Source organism: Gadus chalcogrammus, chromosome 20 (assembly GCF_026213295.1).
Source record: "Gadus chalcogrammus isolate NIFS_2021 chromosome 20, NIFS_Gcha_1.0, whole genome shotgun sequence".
Taxonomy (NCBI): Eukaryota; Metazoa; Chordata; class Actinopteri; order Gadiformes; family Gadidae; genus Gadus; species Gadus chalcogrammus.
The window spans coordinates 14,376,275-14,400,788 of record NC_079431.1 but is presented as its reverse complement, the minus strand read 5'-3'; the positions used below and the strand labels follow the sequence as shown (position 1 = coordinate 14,400,788).

Below are 24,514 nucleotides of genomic sequence, written 5' to 3'. Positions count from 1 at the left end.
TTATGGCGGCTGGGCAGCACGCTAGGATACGTTTCAAAGTCCTGAAACAATGAGGGCCTGAGCTGTAACTTTATTGTGTCACATTGTCCAGCATTCCCTTTTGTGAAAAGCTGACACGGGCAATCAACCTTATATGACTCTATAAACCTTGGATTAGAGAATAAAAGAGGTAATAATATTCTTGATTTATATGTTTATTGTGGAATAGAATAATAAAAAGAACAGTCTTAAATATAATATCCTATCTAATCTGTTTAATCTGTTTGTTTATGCTCCTTTCTCGAATAGTTGTGAACACATTCTCATGCAGGTTCTCTTTGGTGTGCGAGTAAATCACAAACAACCTTTTCTCTTTTCACAAATTCTTCAAAATTTTTGTTCGTTTTTATTTGTTCATTCGTTGGTCATGCGGCATTCGTCCTCGACCTCTCACCCGCGAGGGAAGTTCTCTGATTGGCCCTCGCCTCGACCGAAGACCAATCACGTCACACCACTGGCTGCGTTGTGTTTGTTGAATGTTTTGGCTAGCGATCGATGACCAGTCAGCTGCGACGCATGCATTCGGGCCCACCCATGTGAAGCAGACCCTCGCATCATGGGAGCTGTTTACCAACACCACCACCACCACCACGCACACACACACACACTTAAGAACTGTGTGTCTGGCTCCGTGCTGTGTGTGTCTAACTGGTAGAATTTCTGCAAAATGACCTACCATCTGGACCAGTTTGGAGGATGGGGGGGGGGGAGGGTATCCCCCTGATTCCAGCAACCAGTGCAGGAGGGAATGGGAGAGGAAGCATTTCAAGGGGGACAATTAGTGATGCGATGCATTCCCCAAGTCCAAACAAACCTGGCACGCAGGGCTACCTCATTTCACTGCGTGAATACACAATGGATGCAGTCAGAGGGAGCCCCTGTCCCCACCCCACGACCACCACTGGGTCTGGCACCCCACCCACCACCGCCCAGCCAGTCTCTCTCTCTCTCTCTCTCTCTCTCTCGCTCACTTAGGCTCTCTCGACCTTCCACTTCTCCCCCTTCTCCCCTGTCTCTGCCTTACACGAGTTACGTTTATATTTGTGTCTTTAAAATTGTCTCAGGTAGATTCAGTTTGACCTCCACAATGTGTTGAATCACACACAATCATGAGGATGATGACGTGACGAAGGTCGTCCTGGGGTTGGTTCCCGCGGCGTCTCCCTCCGCACCTCAAAGACTCCAGGAAGTCCCAGTCACATTCTCCAGAGGGTGGGGTAGGTCCTGTCACACCAGGGTCTGTTTTTTCCTGCCTTTCTTTTGCCTGTCTGAAGCTCCACCCCTTCCTCCTCCACCCACCTCCATGCCAGGTCCCGAGTCTGGCGTGCAGGTTGGAGCAGGGTGGTTGTGGTGGTTGTAGCAGCTTATGAGAGAGAGAGAGGTAATCTGACATGGCAGGTTTAACAGGGGAAAGGGGAGGGCAAGGTGAGGCTTGATCGACGGAGAATTAATACTTCTAATGACGACGAGAGAGAGAGATAGTGTGTGTGAGGCAAACTATACACACTGAGAGGGAGAGAGCTATGCAGATAGAGTGAGAGAGCGGGGTATCCATGTACATCCAGAGATATATATGTACACAGATATCTATATATATGGAGAGAGAGAGAGAGCGAGAGAGAGAGCGAGAGAGAGCGAGAGAGAGCGAGAGAGAGCGAGAGAGAGAGAGAGAGAGAGAGAGAGAGACCAGTGTTTCTGCCAGGGGGAATGAGGGCAGTGCCAGGGAGAGAGTCGTTTGAAGCACTCTAATTTCTTGCATTGCAGGATATTTTCAGCACTTTCTTTCGGTACAAATGAGTCATGAGTTCATCCCTAGTTTATAATGATGGATAGGGTAAAAAATATACCGTTAATGCCTACTGTAAAACACAACGGTCACGCCTGACTTGTACTAAAGCATTATGCTGAAAGGCTGGTCACACAAAGTTGTAAATTTCATTTAGAATTTGGTTTTTATTACGTTTTCCAAGGATGTTTTCCAGGGACTGAGCGCAACGTCTAACAGTTTCGGCTGGTTTACGTATACTCAGGAAAGTATATAACGTGACAGAACAGTAGGGGTCAGTATTTCAAATGGCAGGCACACAGCAAAACATCAATCTATCAGAGCACTTTCTTTATCTGTCTCTCTCTCACTGTGTGTGTGTGTGTGTGTGTGTGTGTGTGTGTGTGTGTGTGTGTGTGTGTGTGTGTGTGTGTGTGTGTGTGTGTGTGTGTGTGTGTGTGTGTGTGTGTGTGTGTGTGTGTGTGTGTGTATGTGTTTACATCCATGTGTGTGTGTATATGCTACTATGTGTCTGTGCATGTCTGTTTTTAGTGCCTGGCACTAGATTATCATTTCGTCAATGAGGGTGAAAGAAGGCCAAAACACTTGCTCTATTTCTTAAGCAGAACAAACATTTCCTTACAATGCCAAGAGATCACGTGGGAGATTGGCTCTGACTAAAATATCAGTCATCCGAGCTGTCTTTACAAAGTTACAAAGCAACGATCAAACCACAGGCCTTTTATACGCTTACAACGTGGTATTCAGTGTGGACTAACCAACAATTTAAAAAATGCATCTGAATCATCGAATACATTGTCATTTAATTCCCCCGGAATGCAAAGCATGGTACTTCAGCCCTTATTTCAGACAAGTTTCCCTGGGTGTGTTCCAAGGCAGGAACAAGAGCTTGTTTTTGAAGTAACGATAATCATGCCTTCCTTCACGTCTATCTGACCGGTTCCCACCACCTTTATTGAGGCATTGACACCGCTGTCCTCCCGGGATAAAGCATGAAAGGAGAGCAGACAAAAAAAACACAAGCCGAACTGATCAATTTGTTTTTGCGCTGACCTGTTTGACTGGTTCTCCGTGTGTGTGTGTGCGCACAAGTGTGTGCGAGTGTTTCTGAAAGAAAGAGAGATGGAGCGACACAAAGAGAGACTATATTTTTTGTATCCCTACAAAGCATGATCAATGTTTATTTTCTTTGTCTCTGTGTTTCTATGCACTCGGTGGTCATGGTTTTCATAGTCATACTGTGATATTTATAACACAGACGATACACTCGAGGCTAGAGGCTATTAATATCACCATGACCACGATCAAAGAATGATTAAATAAAGGTGCAGAGGTTATGATTCACCTTAGGATGTGTGATTCATAGGAGTCGTAATCTCGACATGATCCCAAAGTAGTTAGTTACACGAAGTTGCCCTTCGTCACGTTGACCATGGGCTCATCTGCAATGGAAAGCAATTGTGTGCCTTGTCATTGTGTAACAAAAAAATGAACGCTATCGCATATTGTTTTTTCTTCTTCCTATTGTCGTTAATCACACAGGCCGCTCTGCCTAATGTGGGGATGCAGGTTATGGTGCAGGCAGAGGAAACCTGACGGCACGGAGAAGCAGGAAGCGTGGTTGAGGGAGTGGTGATTACCATGAGTTTCACTTCCTTTAACCATTTCACACCTTTGTTTAAGAACCTACCTTGAAACTCCACTCCGTCCACTATCAACCTCCTCACCACCATCACTACCACCACCACCCCTACCCCTAACACCCAGCCCCCCCACCAACGCTACCATCACTACCACCACCACCACCACCACCACCACCCCTACCCCTAACACCCAGCCCTCACACCAACGCCACCATCACCACCACCACTACCCCTAAAACCCAGCCCCCAACCAACGCCACCATCACCACCACCACCACCCCTACCCCTAACAACCAGCCCCCACACCAACGCCACAATCACCACCACCACCACCCCTACCCCTAAAACCAGCCCCCAAACCAACCCCACCGACACCACCAGCACCACTACCACCAACACCAGCACCACCCCCCCAACTTATTTCTTGTGTGTGTATGTGTTTACGTGTGTGTGCATGTGTTTTTGTTGCGTGCTTGCATGCCTATATGTGTGTGTTTGGGGGGGACATTAACATCATGGAAACAATAAAATCACAATCCCTCACTGTGGCATATTTAGTTTTTCAATCCTGACCAGAGGGGCTCACTTTCATGAAATGCCGTTTGTGGTCCACAGCTATTACCACAAGCCTCCCATTGTTATGTGTTCTGTTAAGGAGGAAAATAAAACAGGGGTGTAAACAAGTGTGTGTGTGTGCGTGCACGTGTTTGTGTGTGTGTGTGTGTGTGTGTATGTGTGTGTGTGCGCGCACTCCAGCGTCTGTTTGCGTAATGGTGTTCCTGAAGTGGCTGTTTGAGATCATGGGAAAAGCATGAGGTTGTAACACTCCTGGTCGGGTCTGCTCCCCACCAGAGCGCCAGATGCTCTCACTCTTGTGGCTTGGGGCTCCGGGCCGGCTCAGTTTAGCAGCAGTCTCGGCTCCTCCAACAGAGGCTGGTCTCTAGAGCGGTCGTCGTGCAGCCGAGGAGGGGGAGAGGGCGGAGGGCGTGAGGGTGGAGGAGCCGTGCCTAGCAATCCCCTGGACTACCTGAGGAGCCGCCGTTCATGCCTGGAGAGACACATGTTGGGAACCTCGGGAGGAAATTCCACCCCACTTCCTCTCCCACTGTTCTTAACATCCTACTTTTCTTCTCTGACCCACCCACCCCACCCAGGTCCCCCACCCTCTTCACACCCCGTGCTTAACTCTCCCTGTCGCTCTCATTCGCTCACTCGGCTCCGTTCTGTTTTGTATTTTGTTCAGGCGGTCACTGAGAAACAATTTGGGAGCCAAGACTTCAGATCTGCGCTGGAGAACGGTGTTCTACTGTGCGAGTAAGTACCCTGCACCTCTGCCCTCTCTGTCTGTCAGTCTCCATCTCTCCCTCTGTCCGTCTTCATTTGTCCCTCTGTCCTCTATCCATTTCTCTCTCTGTCTGTCTGACTTCTCTGTCCATCTCACCCTCTCTCCATCAGTCCATTCCTCCCTCTATAAAACGTTACCCTCCATCTTTGCACTCTCTCTATTTGCCCGTCTTTCCCTCTCTACTGGTGTCACTCTCTCATTCATTGGCCCTCTGCTCTCCGGCAGGCCTGCAGGTCCTTTGTTATTTTAAATTGCCCAAGTCAACCCCTGGAGTTGGCAGTTTATGTGTGCATGTGTGTGTGGGTTTCTTTGTTGGTTTCTTTGGGTAGTTGCTAAATATTGTTGAATAGAAACATTATTTTGAAGCTGCACCACACAGTGTAAATAATAAATAATAGTGTGCACTGTATAGCATTCTAGTCACTTTTGTTATTGATCTGGTCTGGTCTGTGACGTGAAGGAGAAGGGGGGCTCCACAGCCTCCAGTCAGATGACTGGAGGGCTATGGGCCAGGCGCTGGCTGGATGGTTTAACTGGAGGCGTGAGAAACCGATAAGTCTCGATGCATCCACCATGGAGAGCCAAGGGAAGCCTCTCATAGGCTGGATGGCCAATGCAATATTGTGATAGGACAGAGCAATTACATGCGCATATCTACACTACTATAAGATATGCATTAGTTCTCTCTCTCTCTCTCTCTCTCTCTCTCTCTCTCTCTCTCTCTCTCTCTCTCTCTCTCTCTCTCTCTCTCTCTCTCTCTCTCTCTCTCTCTCTCTCTCTCTCTTTCTCTCTCTCTCTCTCTCTCTCTCTCTCTCTCTCTCTCTCTCTCTCTCTTTCTCTCTCTCTCTCTCTCTCTCTCTCTCTCTCTCTCTTCACTCTCCACTCTCTCATTCATTCTTTCTGCTGTGGTTGACTTGCGTTTTTTCCCGGTTACAGAGAGGATCAAGAATGTGACTGTGTGGGTGGCTGCATGTGCGTGTGTGTGTCTTATGTGTATGTGTATAAAAGCATACGATGTGTATGAGCATGCTGGTTTGCGTTTGCGTCATTCTGTGCACTAGTGTCTTTGCACGGCCGTGCATGTGCGTGCGTGCGTGCTTGCAACTGTGTATGCAGTGCTGGTGGATGGACACAACAGTGCAAGTTGCATGAGTCAGCACAGGTCTGTAATTAACCCAGACCCATGCAGATTCTCAGAACCCCTTCTCCAAGCAACTCCTGTGAGAACTGCTTTTCTCCCTCTCTCTGTCTCTCTCATATCTGTCTCTCTGTCTCTCTCTATGTATCTCTCTGTCTCTCTCTCTTTCTCTCTGTCTGTCTCTCTCAAACAGCTTCCGATTCAAATGCCTTGAAAAACCTACATTTAACATTGCCAAAGCTAAAAAGAAAAATAAGATACAACAGATTTATAACCAGAGTATTAATATAACATTTAAATGTATGTAATACAATTGTCTATAATACAATATAATAATGCATACAATTGTGTACACAGTGAATTAGTAAGGCTGTAGTATTTGACAATGTGGTAATGGTCTAGATATGGTTGATTGAGTCAAACACTTCCCTGGGATTAGACCATAGAATGATGGCCCACCCATCTCCATAAACATATATTGTCGGTATATAACTCTTTGCATTGTTGACCTTTATACAGCAAAATGTCTACGTGACTTCAACTATACATTATTATACATCACACCATTATATGCAATTGTCTCAAGTGTCTAGGGCTGTGCGGGGGAGGTAATCTGAAGTCTCTCTCTCTCTCTCTCTCTCTCTCTCTCTCTCTCTCTCTCTCTCTCTCTCTCTCTCTCTCTCTCTCTCTCTCTCTCTCTGTCTCTGTCTCTGTCTCTGTCTCTCTCTCTCTCTCTCTCTACCGTCTCTCTGTCACTCTCTCTCTCTGTCTCCCTGTGAAAGCAGAGCAACACTCCCCGTGTTTTACAAGAGATTGTAAAACACGGGGAGGCTCAACCAGTCGCAGACTTCCTGCCCTCCTCCCTTACACATTTGATTCATGATCGCTGCTTGTTGACAAAAACAACAGAACACACAAGTGTATCTCCTCACCCTGGGGTTTCTGTTTGTTTTTGTGGGTTAAAATTAACTTCTGAACACTTTCAGATGCTAAAGATGGCGGATGTGGGAAAGTGGTTGTGTCTTCCTTTCTCAGAGTTTATCAGTCAAAGGGGTACTGAACTGCACACTTAACTGCGTACTTGACCCCCTACGTGGCAACTGTGTCGTGAGTGTTGGAGATGAAAATCTAGATTGTTTCCTTTCTTATTGTGACATAAGGATGTCATGTAGTGCCAGTTGGTCAAATGTTACACATTGACTTCCTTCCCATAAAATGCCGGGGGGGGAGCAGATGATTAAAGATTAAACATTTTCCCACACCCCTAAAGTACAGTGCAGCCATCAAGCACAGTATGCTATCTTTATCTGCTCTGTCTCTAAAAAACAGATATCACCGCAAATGGGTGTTGGGGTTACTTTCTGTCGGGGGGTGTGTGTGTGTGTGTGTGTGTGTGTGTGTGTGTGTGTGTGTGTGTGTGTGTGTGTGTGTGTGTGTGTGTGTGTGTGTGTGTGTGTGTGTCTGCACATATTTTATGTGTGCGCATGTGTGTGTGCGTGAGTTTGTGCATGTATGCTGTGTGCACATGTGCTTGTGTGTGTGTGTGTGTTTCTGTCTGTCTGTCTGTCTGTCTGTCTGTCTGTCTGCACGCATGCGTGCGTGCGCTTATGTGTATGCGTGTGTGTGTGTGTGTGTGTGTGTATGTATGCGAGTGTGTGTGTGTGCATGTGCGCTTATGTTTTGGTGTGTGTGTGTGCTTATTTGTAAGTGTTTTTGTGTGTGTGTGTGTGTGTGTGTGTGTGTGTGTGTGTGTGTGTGTGTGTGTGTGTGTGTGTGTGTGTGTGTGTGTGCATGTGCACCTTTGTGTATGTTTTTGTGTGTGTGTGTGTGTGCGCGCGTGTGACCTGAGTGAAAGTGTGTGTGTGTGTGTGTGTGTGTGTGTGTGTGTGTGTGTGTGTGTGTGTGTGTGTGTGTGTGTGTGTGTGTGTGTGTGTGTGTGCGCGCGTGTCCTGAGTGAAAGTGTTTGTTTCAGCAGCGCGGGTAGAGGCCGGCTTGTTTACCTCACCACTCTGCCCCGGCCATTTAACTAAACTCAAGCCAGGTGGCCGCCATTAGGGGCAGTCGTAAACACACACACACACACACACAAACACACAACCGGTACGGCTCATTCCCTGCCAGTCCGACCCTGATCCGAGCCCCCCGCCTGCCGCCCTGTCACTGACACGCTGCCTTGTTTCCTGTGTGTTGTCTTCCGCCCGCAGCCTCGTCAATAAGATCCACCGCGGCATCATCAGGAGGGTCAACCGGCTGTCCACACCCATCGCTGGCCTGGTTAGTCTCAGGACACCGCCCCCACACCGCTCTCTCTCTGTCTGTGTCTCTGAATCTCTCTCCCCCGGTTCTCTCTCTCTCTTTCTCTCTCTGTCTCTCTGCCTTTCTCTCTGACTCTGTCACCGTCTCTCGCTCTCTCTCATTCACTGTCTCTGTATCTCTCTCTCCCCCTCTCTGTGTGTGTGTGTCTCTCTCTCTCTCTCTCTCTCTCTCTCTCTCTCTCTCTCTCTCTCTCTCTCTCTCTCTCTCTCTCTCTCTCTCTCTCTCTCTCTCTCTCTCTCTCTCTCTCTCTCTCTCTCTCTCCCCCCCCCCCCCCTCTCTATCTCACTGCCTCTCTCTTTCTGTATCTCACTCTCCCTCTGTCTCACACTTATATTTATTGCTTTTGCTTCTCAGGTTCTTAATGCAACAAGACGTGAAATTACAAACACAGAGCTGACATTTTTATCCCCGGGGCGTGTTGTTATTAAAGAAAATTGGATTCTGACTTTCTCAGAGCAGGAATGAACAAACGGCTCAATTTAGTTAATCTCTCAAACATTTGTGAAGACATAATTTGTCTTCATTGACACGACAACATTTTTCACCACTTTGTCATGGCTCGGTCGGGTGTGTTTGGCGGCGAGATCAAAACAGGTGATAGTCTGTCTGCCTCACTGAGCCTTTGTCTTTTCTGAGATAATTACGTTTGGCGTTGCTTGAGGAGTTTAGCACCCGAGAAACGGACGGCTCGCTTCGGCCTTCAATCAAAACATTATCTAAGCTCTTTCTATCAGGCTTGTAATTACATTTGTATTATTGGAACGGGGGTTTGTTTGAGGGGAAAGTGGGCTTAGCTTTTAATTACACAAGTGTTCCCTCGCTCCTTCAGGCTGAATGAATCCATTGGAAAACGTATTATTATCTTTGTTCGTTTTTTTTTTCAACTAACGTCTCTTGGCCAAAGTAACAAGCAGTCTTGTTACATAAGTGTTTTGGAGCGAGTGTTGGGTAGTGTAGGGTAGGGTAGGGTTGGGCCTCACTACCCTGGTCCCATCCCATCTTCACAGAGCTCTCTCTCTTTCTTTCTCTCTCTGTCTCCCTCTCTTTCTTTCTCTCTCTCTGTCTCCCTCTCTTTCTCTCTCTCTCTCTCTCTCTCTCTCTCTCTCTCTCTCTCTCTCTCTCTCTCTCTCTCTCTCTCTCTCTCTCTCTCTCTCTCTCTCTCTCTCTTTCATTCTCTCTCTCTCTCTTTTTCTCTCGCTCTCTCTCTCTTGCTCTCTATCTCTCTCTATTTCCTTCTCTCTATATCTCTATATCTCTGTCTCTCTCTGTCTCTCTCTATCTCTCTCTATCTCTATCTCTCTGGCTCTCTCTGACTCTCTCTCTCTCTCTCGCCCTGTCTTTCGTGGGTGTAATTGGCTCCAGCTGTGAGGAGGAATTACACTAAGCCCTAACCCCAGCGCGTTTGGTTACTCGTCAGTGGGCCTGTGACGCTCAACATGTTTGGCAGGACATTGACAGGTCGGGTCGAACAGAAACAGGCTGGCACTAAGACCTGGTGTGGGAAAATAAAGCAAAATAACAATACGTGATATCATCAAATATTTGATAAAACATTTTATTTATTTACTGCTTTTTCTTTTTTCTAGAAGTACACAGCTATATAAAAAAGAGAAAATACAGGAGGTAAAAACAATAATACATTCATAAGCATACAATTGAAGGGGCAGAAAGATGGACAAAGAGGGCAGGTGAGTTAAATCTTAAAAGCCTTGATAGTATTTGCTTTGATACAACACAGAATTTGACATCACACAGCAACCTGCCATCAGATCTGCGTCATCATAATGACGCAGATAAAAAAAAAGTCTGGCCGTTACTTGTTCAAACCACCCAGGACACCTGCTGGGGTAACTAGGGGAAATTATCGTCTGGATCGGTTGCCGCCTGCACGCTGTCTCCAATGCCGTCAAATTGGGAAAGAAAACAAAACCTGATAAATTCTCCAGCAAAATGCAGAGGCTCCTGAGCTGGCCCAAAGCTCAAAGACTGCCCGCCAAACGGAGGAGGAGAGGAGGGGGGAATGGAAAGAGGCTGAAGAGGGCTTGGTCTGTGGGTGCTGTGGGAATGTCTGTTCTCTGTCAGGCGTTGGTGGAGTGTTGTCTTCTCTCTGTCTTCGATTAGTTTGGAGTGCTCTCTTCCTTTATCGCTAATCCCTATAAATAACTCCACGAGCGTCTCGTTAAACGTTTGCCACAGATTTATCACACACGTTTATTTAATTGTGTATTATTCCCTTGAATCTCAGCTGTAGTTGAAGCTGCGATACAGAGTTTTTACATTTAAATGTATAAACATAAATATGCATATTACATTTCAATATATGGGTTTATCTAGTTTCAATCCATAAATTTCCATCTTGTTATTCTATTGTGGTTGCAGTTGTTGAGGGAAGACTTTTTATGCAATGCAAAAATTCCTTTGGCCATGTTCTTACACAGGAAGGAACTGGGAAAAAATGTTGTTCTGGTCGGTTGAACTTACATAAGTGCATCTGGAAGAAAAATACAATGCACAAAGGACAAGAGGAATGTCGTCATTGTTATTTTATTTGTGATTTGGCCGTGATTAGGATCGGTCCTGAACGAAAGCACCATTGCAAGCATAACTCATTAGCTGTCCAACGCAAGTAGAACATAGTATTTATATATAAAATATAGTATATTTATAAGGGCTGCAGCCATTGTCATATCAGCCCATTAAGTTTTGCAGTCCCGAAAAAAAGAGCAGCTCGCCACTTGAACTCAATAGCAGGCTTCGACTGTGGCAGAATCTAATGTGGGCCGAGTTAGAGAGAGCGGGTTAAAAACGGAAATCTCTGGTCTTTGTGGAATAGTGAGTAACTTTGGCCCCAGATCCCGGGTCCTGGCTCATTTGGTTTCGCTGCAGATCCAAGAGAAGGTTTCTGGTGTGAGCGAAGCGCCGTGCCAGGTCCCTGATGAACACTCGAGGGCTGCGGCTTTTGGGGGCCGCAGGGCCGCGGGGCCCGCTGCGACCCCAGCCAGTGCTGTCTCTACCAGGAAGCCCGTGGTGGGGGGGGGGGGGGCTGCCCACATGAGAGGCTAGGGAAGGGTTGGAAGGGTTCGTGGGTTGGTCGGGAGACTCAAAGGGCCAGGTCCAGAGGGCCGGAGCTAACAGACGACGTGCATCGGCCCTGTTCCCCGCCATAAACGCATCGCCTCAGGAAACGAGGGTGCGCAAAAATGTGTTCATGTTTTCCTGTTCCAGCGTCTTGTTCCAAAGCTTTGGTTACACTGCAGAGTATTATGCTTGGAGCGGGGAGGAAGGGAAACATTTTGGGTTGAGCTCCGGTCTGCTTACGTTGTATGGTGACTGTATTGGTTTATGTGCGCCCGCGGTGGGGGCGGCACGGCCCCAGCTTCGCAGAGGGCCAGTAAAGGTGATTCATTATCTGCTTGGTCTACTCAAGAAAAGAATCATCCGGAGGAACGCAAATAGAACAGGCGCATTACGGCGAACCGGACACCTCTGAAACACAAGCGTTCTTTGTGGTGTCGTGTGGTGGCCTTTAAAATCAAGAGTCCCGTGCCTGTGCCCATGGATTAGCGGCCGCTGCATGGGTGCAGCCTATTTAGCAGGATTACACAGTGCCATAAAACAGAATAACATTCCTCCACCTCCCCTCGGAATGCAGCGCGGCTGGGACGCGGGTGGCCGGCCGTCACAGGGGTTATTATGTATGGGCTTATTACCGTGGAACCGCCACAATATTGGTCTGTATTTATGCAGGTGACGATCGCTAATATGGACACCGCACAAAGTTGTTCATCTACACAGGGTTGGATCACAGTGAGTCTTGTTTGGCCGTCAGAAGCGGAGGCCAAACCTCTAGTTCAGCAGTGCACAGCCTTTGGCTTTAGGCAGACTACTCGATTATTGTCAAGGCCTTTCACAGACCGAGTCTTATGCAGACCGTAAAATAAGGATGGATAATGGTTATCTGTCTTGAATTATTTAAACATTTCCCACGGAACAGTTGCAGACCACAGGTTGGGAAAGACATTGTAGCCAGTGTTCACAGAGGCCTCCCGATGGCAATGTTTACCCATACGTGTACAGCAGATGCAGATCATCCTGGCTATCTCGCCTGATATCCATGGTGCCATAGCTTAATGTGCTAGGCCAGTGACTCACATGACCAGGGTTGGCCCTTATGTGTGCTGCAGTCACAGTACAGACAACACAAAAAAGTCTTCACCAAAAGTCTTTCTTCTTCAAACAAGACGTCACCAAGGAATGCACACGGTCATACTTTGTTACACAGTCCGAACACACAATAGGTTTAAGAGCAGTTTGTTTTGCAGACCACAACAGTGATACTTAGTGAACCTCCGTCACTAATTTCACAGAGTAAGCACCTCTGGAAGTTCACATTTGCCCACTTATATCAAAGTCAAAGTCAATGTCAAAGGGAACTTTATGTCAGACGACCGTGCAACAAGTTCCATAGAGGCCCGAAACTGCGTTTCCCCATACTCCAAATGTGCTATTAAAAATATTTACCAAACAACATATAACATGTAACATAATTACATAATTAGACAACAACAAATAAGCACAACATAGACAGACAGACAGCGCATACATTATACAGAATGGATTATTGTTTTTTGAGGTAATATCAAGCGCTGGAGCTTCAGAAGAGCTTCACTACCGTAAACGTATAGGTAAACATTGCCATCGGGAGGCCTCTGTGTACACTGGCTACTTCTACACAAGTGCAGTGGGAGGAGAGGGGGAGGGTGGAGAGGGGGAGGCGGGGGTGACCTGTGTCACATTGAGGGCTCGTTTGATCTTTGGTGGGGGGGGGGGCGGCGGCTCGACTGCGTTTTGCCGCAAGAAGTGCCGTCAGTAGGAACTGACTCAGAGGTCAACTCTCTCCCGCCTAATAAGCATGCTTGCTGGTTAAACATAGAAGCGGCTACCCCCTCATTAACTCAGCGCATGTTGAAGCCATTTGCCGACGCGAGGAAGCGCGTTGGTCCCCCCAGGGAACCGCGCATGTATAAATAACACGCATGCGTGGGAGAATTGAACAACAAAAAAGAAAAATGGGAAGAGTGACATGCCAACCCTTAGCGCGAGGACACAACAGCAGCAATGACTTCAGACCGGCGAGGGCTGTAGGCACGGCAGGCACCGCCCAGGGCTCTGGTCGCTCCGGTGTTTGCATGTGTGGCCGATGCAAGTGAAACTCTCATGCCGCTCCCTGATCGTCTTAGGTTTGCTCGAGGGAAATATTTCCCGGCTCCTGTCATCCGACCTCTTGTATCGTAGCAACCGCGTTGTCTACAAAATACCTCACTTCCATGTTGATTACTCAGGTATTCACCGGTGAAGGCCAGGGGAGGGGAGAGGAGGGGCTGGAGTTTCTGGGCGTGGGCGGGACGGAGCGGGACACTCAGCCGGCGAGGCAGTGCAGCCACAGAGCTACTGGGTGGCAGTCTTGCCTTGCATGGTGGGGTGGGCGGTGGCCCGGCTGCTCGGCATTGATGTCATCGCTCCCTGTTTGGTTCCTTGACTCCGCCTCCTCGGCCCCGCACACAGTTACAGCTTTTTTTAGGTGCTGTCACTCAAGCGCTGTCATGCAGCCCTGCCCCTTGCTGCTCCCCCATGTGTCTTTCTGTGGGTGTGTGTGTTTCTGTGTTGTGTCATTTTTCATTCGCTGGTCTCTCACACACACAGACACATATACACACACAACCGCACTAACACACACACCCATGCCCCTCCCTCGGCCGTGCTCTCTCGACTGACATGAACTTTGGAAGAGTCAAAGCTGTTCACTGTGTCCCTGCCACTGGGACTAGCCTGTGTGTGTGATTACTCTATTTAGTATCCAAAGGTTGGACACACACTCACACACACGCACACACACACACACACACATAGATAGACAGCACCTCATCTCCTCCATGTGTTGTTCCCTGCTCAGGACAACCTCAACGTCTTCCTGAAAGCCTGCAAGAAGCTGGGATTAAAGGAAGCACAGCTCTTTCACCCAGGAGACCTGCAAGACCTCTCCAGCAGAGTGACAGTCAAGTAAGTGCAGTGCTTTCTTCCATACAATGACCTCTACTGCTTCACTCAATTCCCTGTGGACCACACATAAGACATTGACTTCTTGGCTGACAGCCCTAAAATAAATTTATGATAGGGGTATATTGGAATACAATACTTCCTCAGGAGATTTAAGGTGATCTTCTCAACGCCGTTCACAGGATTTCGTAATACATGATCTGTTTACTCCAATTTGTAGTACAAATATGAGCTGTAGTAAAACCTGTGTAGGCAAACCTGTCTTGGCCTGAAAGTAACAGAGCGACTGTTTCACAAAGTAGACAGAGCAGGCGCTGAGACTCAGAGAGCATTTCACTCGTAGAGTTGGTTATCTCCTTTTTATTCCATAGGGGAAAGAACAAAGTCTGTTTCGGGAACGCTTCCTCGTTTTGCAGCTTAAACAAATGACCGCGTCTGTGATGTCAGTATTATCTGAATAAACAAAGCATGTGCAGGTCGCCAACAGCTGTAGGCTGGGCCATAAAGGGATTTCTCTTTTCAAAGGCAGAAGAAGAAGAAAGAAAGCAGAGAGAGGGGGAAGACAGGGAGTCGTGCTCGGAGCATTATCCGCGTGGGCGGCTGAACTGTGTTGTTGTAGTTTTAGTTTGTTTTGTTTGGTTGGTTTAGGTCAGTTGCTGTTATTTGTTTGAGTGTGAGTGCGTGCCGGGCCGGGTCACGCGCGGTATGTCACACAACCTGTTTATAGTCTGGCCACAGGTGTGCCCTCGGGAGACGGTGAGATGAGACAGAGCAGACCGAGCTCAGTGCACAATACGTCCGCTCGGACGGACTTCGCCATGGCAACACCCACACCAATGTCTAGGCCGCTATGCGGGCAGAAATATACATCCCATAATAGGGGCCGGGGCTGCTAGATGCTGCTCAGCTCACGCACTTGTTCTGTTTATTATTCAATCATAAAACCATTAGGGTGAGGTGGCAGGAGTAGTATTATCAGATGCTGTGTGTGCTTCATACTGGCAGTGTGCAATCTATCCTCAGACCCACCCAGGGCCCTGCGTGCGTGCTTCAAGAATTACCTAATTGCGCTGTTATGTTTATTATGGCCGCTCCTTGGATAAGTTGGCAGAACATCGCATGCCATAGTTCCCATGAGCCAACCCCATTGTCATTGCCCATCTCCACGGCGGCTCCGGTGATCATGTCCTCACCCTAGAAGCATCACGGGAGCCGCACTTAGACGTTGCAACACGCACACACACTGAGATATTGTGAAGCTTTAAAGAAAACAAGCATGAGTGCCTTTTGGATCGCCACACCCTCGTCCCAGTCTGGCATTATAGAGCGCTGAGAGATCAAATGGTTACATTAAACAGGTGATAATATAGTGAACATCATAAACCTCATCATGAACATCATGATCGGGCGGCATAGCAGTTATGTATACATATATATGTTTTACTTTGTAACTGTTTCTACTTCCAGGCGCGGAGTGATATGCAAACTTTCACAAAATGATCGGGCGTCATAGCAGTTATGTATACGCTCATTATACAACAGTTGGGAACAAATCAGATCGCTGGATTTAGGTCCCCCGTTGTATAAATATATATATATACTACAGGGTGAATATCATCCTAATGGTTTCACTCTTTGCGAATGACGGATCAACTCTGGATCTAACCTCATGACTGTACACAATAGAGTTACCAGCCCTTGGGCAGAGGAACCACTTAGAAACCCTTTGATTCAACGCTGGCAGTCAACAAGGCACAAAAGATGCACGCATTGCTCTGTCGTTGACGAGGTAGTGAAACGTTGTCAAATGCAACATCGCAACTTGAAACTCTTTTATAGGGAGGGGCGTCGCCAGAGGACCCAGGGCTGGGTGGGGGGTAGTGGGTCCAGCCCGGTGACACTTCTCCCCGGGACCTGTCTGAGTGGCCAGTCTTGGCCGGGGCCGGCCAGGCTATTCTTAGTGGCCTGGAGAGACTGAGAGAGGGTCACGTGGAGGAGTGGGGTTGATATGGTGACAGAAGCCATTGCAGCGGAGCTTAATATAGATGCCGTGTCCTCCAACACCCCCTAAAACCAACCTCAACCCCCACCACCCCCACTGGGAACATTCTCCTTCCGATCTGGATTGTGGAAGCGCACACGCTTGGGTGTGTTTACGTGTTTGTTGTCAGGACATCAATGGGGGGGGGTTGGGTGGTTTGTGGTGTTGTGTGTGTAATTGAGGCTTTTCCTCTGGGGTTGACTGGATGACACATGCAATGCGTATTCAAGAGTCAGAGACTTGTTTGTTTTTAGGTGCTGATGTGAAAACGTTTTGTGTTAGTTCCTACAGGCTGAGGTATGAATAAGTTGTGAGGTGCAGTCGTGGTGGATCACTTTCAGTGGTTGGCTGAGTCGTCCCTCGCCATGTTATCTGTGGGGTTGGTTCAGTGGCCTGTGGCGAGAATGATATGAGGTTAGATGTTCAGCCACATGCACACTAATGAGGCCGTGTTGTGTTGTTGTTTTTGTTGTTTTTGTTGAGAGAGAGGGAAGGAAACCAAAGACTCGAGATGAGTTGCCTCTATAATCTCAAACAGGGTTGAATGGAGATTCAGTCTAAACAAACAGGCTGGTTTGGAAAGTGACTATTATAAAGGGAGAGAGAGAAGGGGAGTGAGAGGGTAAGACAATTAGAGAAATACTGAGAGAGACCAATACACAACAATAGAGTGAAAACAAAAGAGAGAGAGAGGTCGAGAGAAACTGGGAGAGGGAGGGAGGGAGGGAGGGAGAGAGTGCGAGAGAGAGCGAGAGAGAGCGAGAGAGAGAGCGAGAGCGAGAGAGAGAGAGAGAGAGAGAGAGAGAGAGAGAGAGAGAGAGAGAGAGAGAGAGAGAGAGAGAGAGAGAGAGATCTGCGGTTTGTCTTTATCAGCAGTTTGTAACCGTGGTTTCAGTCTCCTAACCTGGTCTGACAGGTGTTCTGCTCTGTTTCTATGGGAGCCGCCTGTCCTTCTGTACATATCTCCTCAGTTAATCTTCTCTCCATTGATGTTAATTAGGACTGCTTAAAGAATAACGTGATTAATTTTTATGAACTTTTATGAAAAAAGTGACTGCCAGATGCTCTAAATGTAAGTCTGAATGTAATCAAAATGTCTGGTGGTTTTGGCTATTGATGGCTGTGGATAGGTTCCTTTGGAGCAGCGAAATGACGTACTGATAGTGGCTTAAATTGCCTCACTTAAGAAAGGTATTTAAACTGCAGGAACTTTACACTACTTGGCTGCAGGTATGCTGGCCGGCGGATCCTTTTCTTTATGTGTCGAAGATCACGTCGGGGAGCAACACGAGCTGGTACGGCCGTAAAACTCGGCAATGGCTCCGTGGTCACAACGGCCATAAAGTCTTTCGGGTGTCTGACCTTTGAGCTTTATTGGCTGCCGTGGTGTTGGCCCGACCAGGCATCTGCTCTGTGAAGTTTATTCCTCTATTGCTTTTCGAGACGGTGTTTTGTAACCAGCCCGCTGATAAACCAGATCCACCTATCACACACCCGCATGCTTTCCATATGAAAATCGGGGCGTGCATCATTACAAAACTGTTATGGTGGAGATACCAGCTGATTAGAGTAGGCGTGACCAACCATAAGGTATCCTCCACATCATCAGTTTGTCACCGAGCCGTACAACACGCCCCGTGAGCAGGCCTGCGTCGGGTCTGGCACCGCGGAGCCTGTGATTCACAGCGGGGCCAAGTTTGACCGGGTCTGTCTGCTGCCCAGGAAATGAGGGCCCTTGAGTACTGTGGATGAATCAGGGGCAACTGGAAGAACACTGTACCAAATAATATCGCCCTATTTGAACTGGTTCTTTTAATTGCTGCTTCTGGCTGACTTTTTGATAGCCAGCCAGTGAATATGGACCAGGCCTAACAACACATTCTGAAAAAAAAACAAAAGGGCTTCAAGAATGTTTCCCCGGTCGCCCTCACAGTCAGCCAGTGAAATGACACTTTGACCTCTGTTCAGTCCGGTTTCTCCCAGAGTGAAAAGGGATTAGGTGGGGGGAAATTACAGTACAATGCACAAATCGTACACAGTAATTACCCTGTTACACACTGTACTGTTAGCCATTGAGGAATGCACATGCTTATTCAGCTTATTCTAGCTGTTGAGCTGCAAACCCCCCCCCCCGCCGCCCCTCAAAAAGCCCTGTTCAGGATGCAAAGATACACATCTGCTCCACCTCCACTTACTTACTTAGGACAGAGGGGTCTACAGTTAGTCTTATACCCTGTTGGATAAACACTTGACATGGGTCTGGTTAGAATCACCATCATCATTAAGTACCGGTTTCTTCACTTTGCCCGTTGGTTCCAGTTCCGTGACTTCCAGTAGGTGGTAAAACAGCCCCCCTGCTGAGTCGTGGTCAAAGTCTGACCAGCATCCTTCGATTTAGCCAATCATTGACAGGAGCTGGAGTTTGTCCGAGCCTAAAGGCACCGGGGTTGGTGCTTGGATAATAACTCTTTGAGGACATTTGAATGACTGGAGGATTGGCTGTGTGGGTGTGTGGTTTGATTTGATTACGCAACCACATCACCAGTCATGTAAAAAAAGTACTGTGTCTATGTGTTTCTGAGGAACTGGAAACTGTTCCCATCTTGCCCCTGGTTGATGTTTCATAAACATAGGAAGATTTTTTTAATTTAATTTTGTCTGATCTTAATGGCTCCAAGCAATGGATAGCGACAAAAAAATTATAGGCCTCTCCTCCAACCGCATCTCGCATCGATTCACTTTAATAACTGGAAATGTCACGTCACTCTCGCTTGTCGTAGGGAAACGGGTGAACCGTGGGTAGATGGTGAAACCAAACGGATGATGACGGAGAAGGCTCAATAAAACTCCCACACGACACGCTCCATCCCTGGTTGTAAACGGCCGACACAAGGGTAATGTTTGTCCTTCCCAGATGACTGGAGATTGAAATGCCAGCCTCAACCTCTGTCCCCTGCCGACAGTGGTTACACTGTGTTACGATAACGATGACACAACCGTCCCCTGACACTGCCCTCAGTCACAGCCGACTGATTCTAACGGAACCAGCCCTTTTTGTGGTCCTGGCTTTAAGGGGTCAGAACGATTTAGTTTGTCTGGAGTCGGCCTCTTGCAGGCACGGCGGGGAGGAACCTAGGTTAGGGTTAGGAGAGGGACGGTTTGCAGGAAGAACGTTGGCAGAGGACATTCCTGGCGATGCGATGAATGCAGCAGAACAAGTGGTTTGCGTCGGACAGGTATGTAGACGAGCATGGACACACCCAGAGGAGGAAGGATTTCTGTTATTGGGTTGTCGAGGTCGTCTCAGCATCATATCGTGAATGCATGATACATGATCAACCTTTGTCCTTGCATTGTTATCATGTCAAATAAAAGCCTTGCTGAGCAGCGATGATTCAATAGGTGACTAGCATGACATGAGCCACACCCCAGGGTGCGGCTCCACCCAAGTACAGGTGCAGGTTTGTTTCCTGGATTTAAATTTAGATGCTTCTCTTCATCTGTGTTGGAAAAGGCCAGTAGACAAACTCGAGTTGGTCTCGTAGATGGCTTATCATTAGTAGGTTCACTGTCGCTAAGTGTCTTAAGAATTAAATAGAGGCTTGTGTTTCGTGTATTAGTGGGACACTGTTGTCCTCCACATGTTTCTGAACACTGAATACCGAAATACGAATGCAAATACTGGAGAGAGAAAAGTCAAGAGGAATTGTACCATTCATTGTGGTCAATAATATTGGGCTGGCACATACCTCGGTAGGAACAGGCACGATTATTTCTCAGAAAATCGACATTGGCTTGGACCTCTTGTGCGGTTTGGAGCTGTTATTGGTCGTGTGTGGCCTTCCTGCCTTTCCACCGTTCTAAAACTACTTTGTCAGCAGTTCAGTGTCTACTGAACTCCACAAGAATGTTGCGGTTCAATATTTTTGCATTTTCATCTCAATAGCAAACGGGGAGCAATGGAGCAAGCTCCTGGTTGATCGACTGGCGGCTCGTCTCAACCTTTGACCTCTCCGGAGGTTTGGGTCTCGTGACCCTAAAGATGAGCTTCTCTACTTATACTGTTCTGTCCACCAGAATATTTGTAGAAACACATTAGCAGTAGTCATTTTTTTTGTCGAGGTGTGTCTGAAGTCTGTGGAGTTGAAGCTACACTAGGTAAGGGAAACATACAAATGCACACACATACACAAATAAATCACACACACACAGAATCCTACTGTCCTAGCGGGCCTTTTCATTGTGTTTGCTTAATATCTGCTTGTTATTCTACTGTGTTCTTCCATTGACCCTGTGATCCACTGTTACAAAAAAATAAATAATGGATGGCTTTATTGGTGATTCCCGGTGCTCATATGAGGACTCAGCTGATGTCGGTCTGCTACGGCACAGTCTGGAGGCACGGCGGGGCAGAGAATAACCCTCTTTATATTCTCTTGAGTTCAGCTTTGACCGCCAACCATAAATTAGCATTAGGTAACCGGCTCTGTGGCGCTCCGGCCCTCCACTCTCCTCCCTTTCAGCCCAGAACACCACATCTGTATAATTGTAGACCTTGTGGCTGAAATCCAAATAACACAAGAGACGTCTTTTTTTTTTTCTTCTTCCAACCCTTTTATTGGTCCCATAAATCTTGCAAGATGTGGAACTTTTTTTTTAACATCTATTTCCAAATTCACTTTCGTCAAATAAACTCGGGCTATATATGTGAGCTAGTAAAAGAGTGTGTGCGGCGGCTAGGGTTAGTAGCACGTAGTGAAATGGGGAGAGGGAGGCAGTGATGGAAAGCTTATAGCTTGAAGATTCAAATAATATTGCATTTCCACTCTTTTCTTTCAATCATCCGTTCTGTTTTCGTATGTGTTCTGCGATCTTGCTCAGCTGCTATAAATCACTTCCTGTGTATCCAAGACGGATCGTAGTTTGGCCTTGGTTCTTCCGGGCCGAATTCAACGCCAGAGGGACAACGGTTGAACCTAGAGACACCATTCCTCGTCTTGTGTTTACATACACTGTCTTTCCTTTCATCGAATCCGCTGCGTCTTTGTTGTCGAGTCACAAAACATGACAAAGCCTTGAGTTGTTTCGAGTCCCCTGGGGATAAATAACGCACACGGCCTGGCGCGATGCATTGCATTCTGGGAAACAACCGGTCCCCAGAGGTTACGGGAGCGCTCGCAGGTGGCTACGGAATGTGTTAATGTTGTATTACTGCATGAGGGATGTGTCCCAGCGCCGTGCCAGATTCCACACAGCATCTCTAGGCTGTCGCCCGGCCGGGCTTTCAAAGGGCATTATCACAGTTTATAGAGACATCATAGAGGCTGTGTTTAGATATGATAAGGTCCACACAGTGTACATAAGGGGAAAGATTTATCAACATAGGGGTTAGGAATGCTTGGCTGCAGGAATTTAGCTTTCAGAGGGGGGCAGATGGGGATGACGTCCACCTGGGAAGGAGATTCTCTAGTCTTGTTATCTTCCATAGGCAGTTATTGTATGTTCTTTGGTCTTAAGTAGTATGTGTTTGTGTGTATATATACAGTATATGCATACTTTTATGTATACATATACATATATACAGTATATATTTACAGTATATATATACTATACTAGTCTGTAGCCTCAAAAGAGGAATTCAAACTGATATTCTGGGTTTGTTTGTTTGTGTTGTATGTGTGTGCTCGTTGTGTGTGATGTTGTTGTGTGAGGCGTTGGTGAGCTGGCAGTGAATGAGTTGGATTGTGCTCGGACTTTCCAGTTCATTCACTGCCACACACAGAGCCCTAAACGCACTTGCCATTATTTTATTGTTTTTTTCCAATGGCTTCTGTAATTAAATCGCTCTTTTCCCTTTTGTCTCTTTTCCTCTCACAGGCCACAAGAAACCAGTAGAAGACTAAAAAATGTGAGTGCAAAATAGTGGCACTGTCTTATGACAAATAAAAGCTCAGTGTTATAGAATGCTTGGTGGATTGGTCCACCTATCAACTGTCACAAACTTTTTTTGTCTTGAATACTGTCCATTATAGTACTCACATCTTTTAACACAGTGTGTTAAAAGTATATATCTTCTACATATTTCCAGCTCTCTTAAATGTTTGCCACACAGGAAGTGAAGGGAAACATTATGTTTCAATTTTCTGCATCATAAGTCCCCCTATTTTTCATCACATGGATAGACAAATGTAGTCCCGAATGTAATCGACATACCAAAATAAAAGGACTAAAGACTGAAAGGGAATTTGATATAGAGATAGTGGCATGCTATGTTGACACTATCACACTGGCCCTGGCTCTTCCAGCAACGGTCTACCTGCTACTGTTTACACACACAAGCTCACACCCACACACACACACACACACACACACACACACACACACACACACACACACACACACAGACACACACACACACAGACACACACACACACACACACACACACACACACACACACACACACACACACACACACACACACACACACACACACACACACACAGACTAAACAGTAGAGGAGGATTCTGGATGGGGCTGGAAACAGGGCCATCACAGTAGTGGCTGTTGATAAGTGGTGACCTCCTATTAGTGCAGGGCTAGGGCAACAATCGGGCTGCGTAGCTCCGCACCACACATCACACTCATCAGCACACTGGGTAAGCTAAGCTAATAGGAAATAAAGCAATACTACACTGCTATAGAAGGCATTTATGCACACAAGAATTGCTAATTATAACATGATTGTTGTATGGAAGGTTCAAGAAATTTCCCCTGTGTGTCACCTGGTGCTAAAAGTTTACTGATACAATGCTTGAATATTATAGCGTGAATGCTGTATTCAAATGTACTAGTGATAAATGATTATGTTCTTGTGTTCTTTGGCCCTACAGGTGCTGATCACCATTTACTGGCTAGGAAGACAAGCCTTCTATGATTCCTTCTATGATGGACCTAACTTAAACCTCAAGTCTTTCGAGGGATTACTGGGAACAGCACTGTCCAAGGTAAACAAAACAAAAATTTCAGCCCATCTGTCAAAGCAAATCACGTTTATGTTTTCTCGCTTTCGTGCCGAGGAGGACTTATCCAAAATAACTAAATATCAATATCTTGCCAGCTAAATCCTCTTTCACCGCCAAAATGCGTTGTGTAGTTCTGTATCCTTCCTGGTATGTAGACTATGTTTGAAGGAAAGGTTCTGATTGGATGAGATGGAGGGGGGGCCTCAGAATACCGGCCGCTGAAACCAACTCAGCGTTGTTAAGTCATAAATAACCTGATCCCTTGACTCAGCTATTTTAATCCTGTTTACAGCAGCACACACAGGTCACGATCGCAGATGGGTTAGATTTCATCTCATCCTATTAATTTCTACCTTGAGGAAGCCTTTGTAATACTAATACCTCAACTACGGTAAATATTGAAGATAGGTGAAATCGGCGCAAAAAAAAAACATTTCCTCGGGAAGTGTCGACTGCAAGATTAATGACTCTACTCCAGTGTTACTCTTATCCCACCTGTAATTCACCTGGCTTAAGGGGCTTCAATAACAGCAGTGGCTCAAGACAGTCAAGTCTGTTTATGTATGATTACTTGTGCTTACCTATGGCTTATCCACGATAATCTAACTTCACTCAATACCACCTTCTGCCAGTGTTCAGACGAGGTGTGGTGGATTTGTCCTCTGAAAGAGGCTGACAGGTTTCCGCACGCATGCAGCCACTCAACGCCGTTCAGCGCCAGGTGTTGTTTATGTTTCGACGGGGTGTACTCTGTTGCCGTTGAATTGAGACATCTCGACTTGCCCTGAGCAAGAACCTGCTATTGATTCAAACGACGCGATGTTGAATGGGAATCACAGCGGGCGGGGTGGTTTTCAACAGCAGCGGTTGGGTCCGTCGTAGCTGGCGTCAGGCAAACTCTTGTTTATTGCAACCGCGTGATGGCGAGACTGCATGACTTAGCACTTAAAACTATTCAGACTCTCTGTGGGAGATCTCACACTCACACAATCAATCACCCGTTAACTCGCTCAGGAGGTCCTCGCACAAAGTGAGGCGTAAAGCATATTATTTCCAGCCTATATTGGCTGAAAATGTGAAAGAAATGACGTGTGTGTGTGTTTGTGTGTGTTGCTTTGTGTGGCTT

General features: G+C 46.9%; 1 protein-coding gene across 5 annotated transcripts in view; it reads left to right on the top strand.

Moving 5' to 3' along the window:
- lmo7a (LIM domain 7a) overlaps nucleotides 1–24,514 on the top strand; it is a 55,575-nt gene that overhangs the window by 2,982 nt on the left and 28,079 nt on the right. For all 5 annotated transcript variants that reach the window (XM_056579469.1, XM_056579465.1, XM_056579467.1 and 2 more), the window contains exons 3-7: nucleotides 4,712–4,782; nucleotides 8,156–8,225; nucleotides 14,221–14,327; nucleotides 22,243–22,273; nucleotides 23,257–23,370. In XM_056579469.1, coding sequence (XP_056435444.1) covers nucleotides 4,712–4,782; nucleotides 8,156–8,225; nucleotides 14,221–14,327; nucleotides 22,243–22,273; nucleotides 23,257–23,370 — 393 coding nt within the window. The remainder of the gene's footprint in view (nucleotides 1–4,711; nucleotides 4,783–8,155; nucleotides 8,226–14,220; nucleotides 14,328–22,242; nucleotides 22,274–23,256; nucleotides 23,371–24,514) is intronic.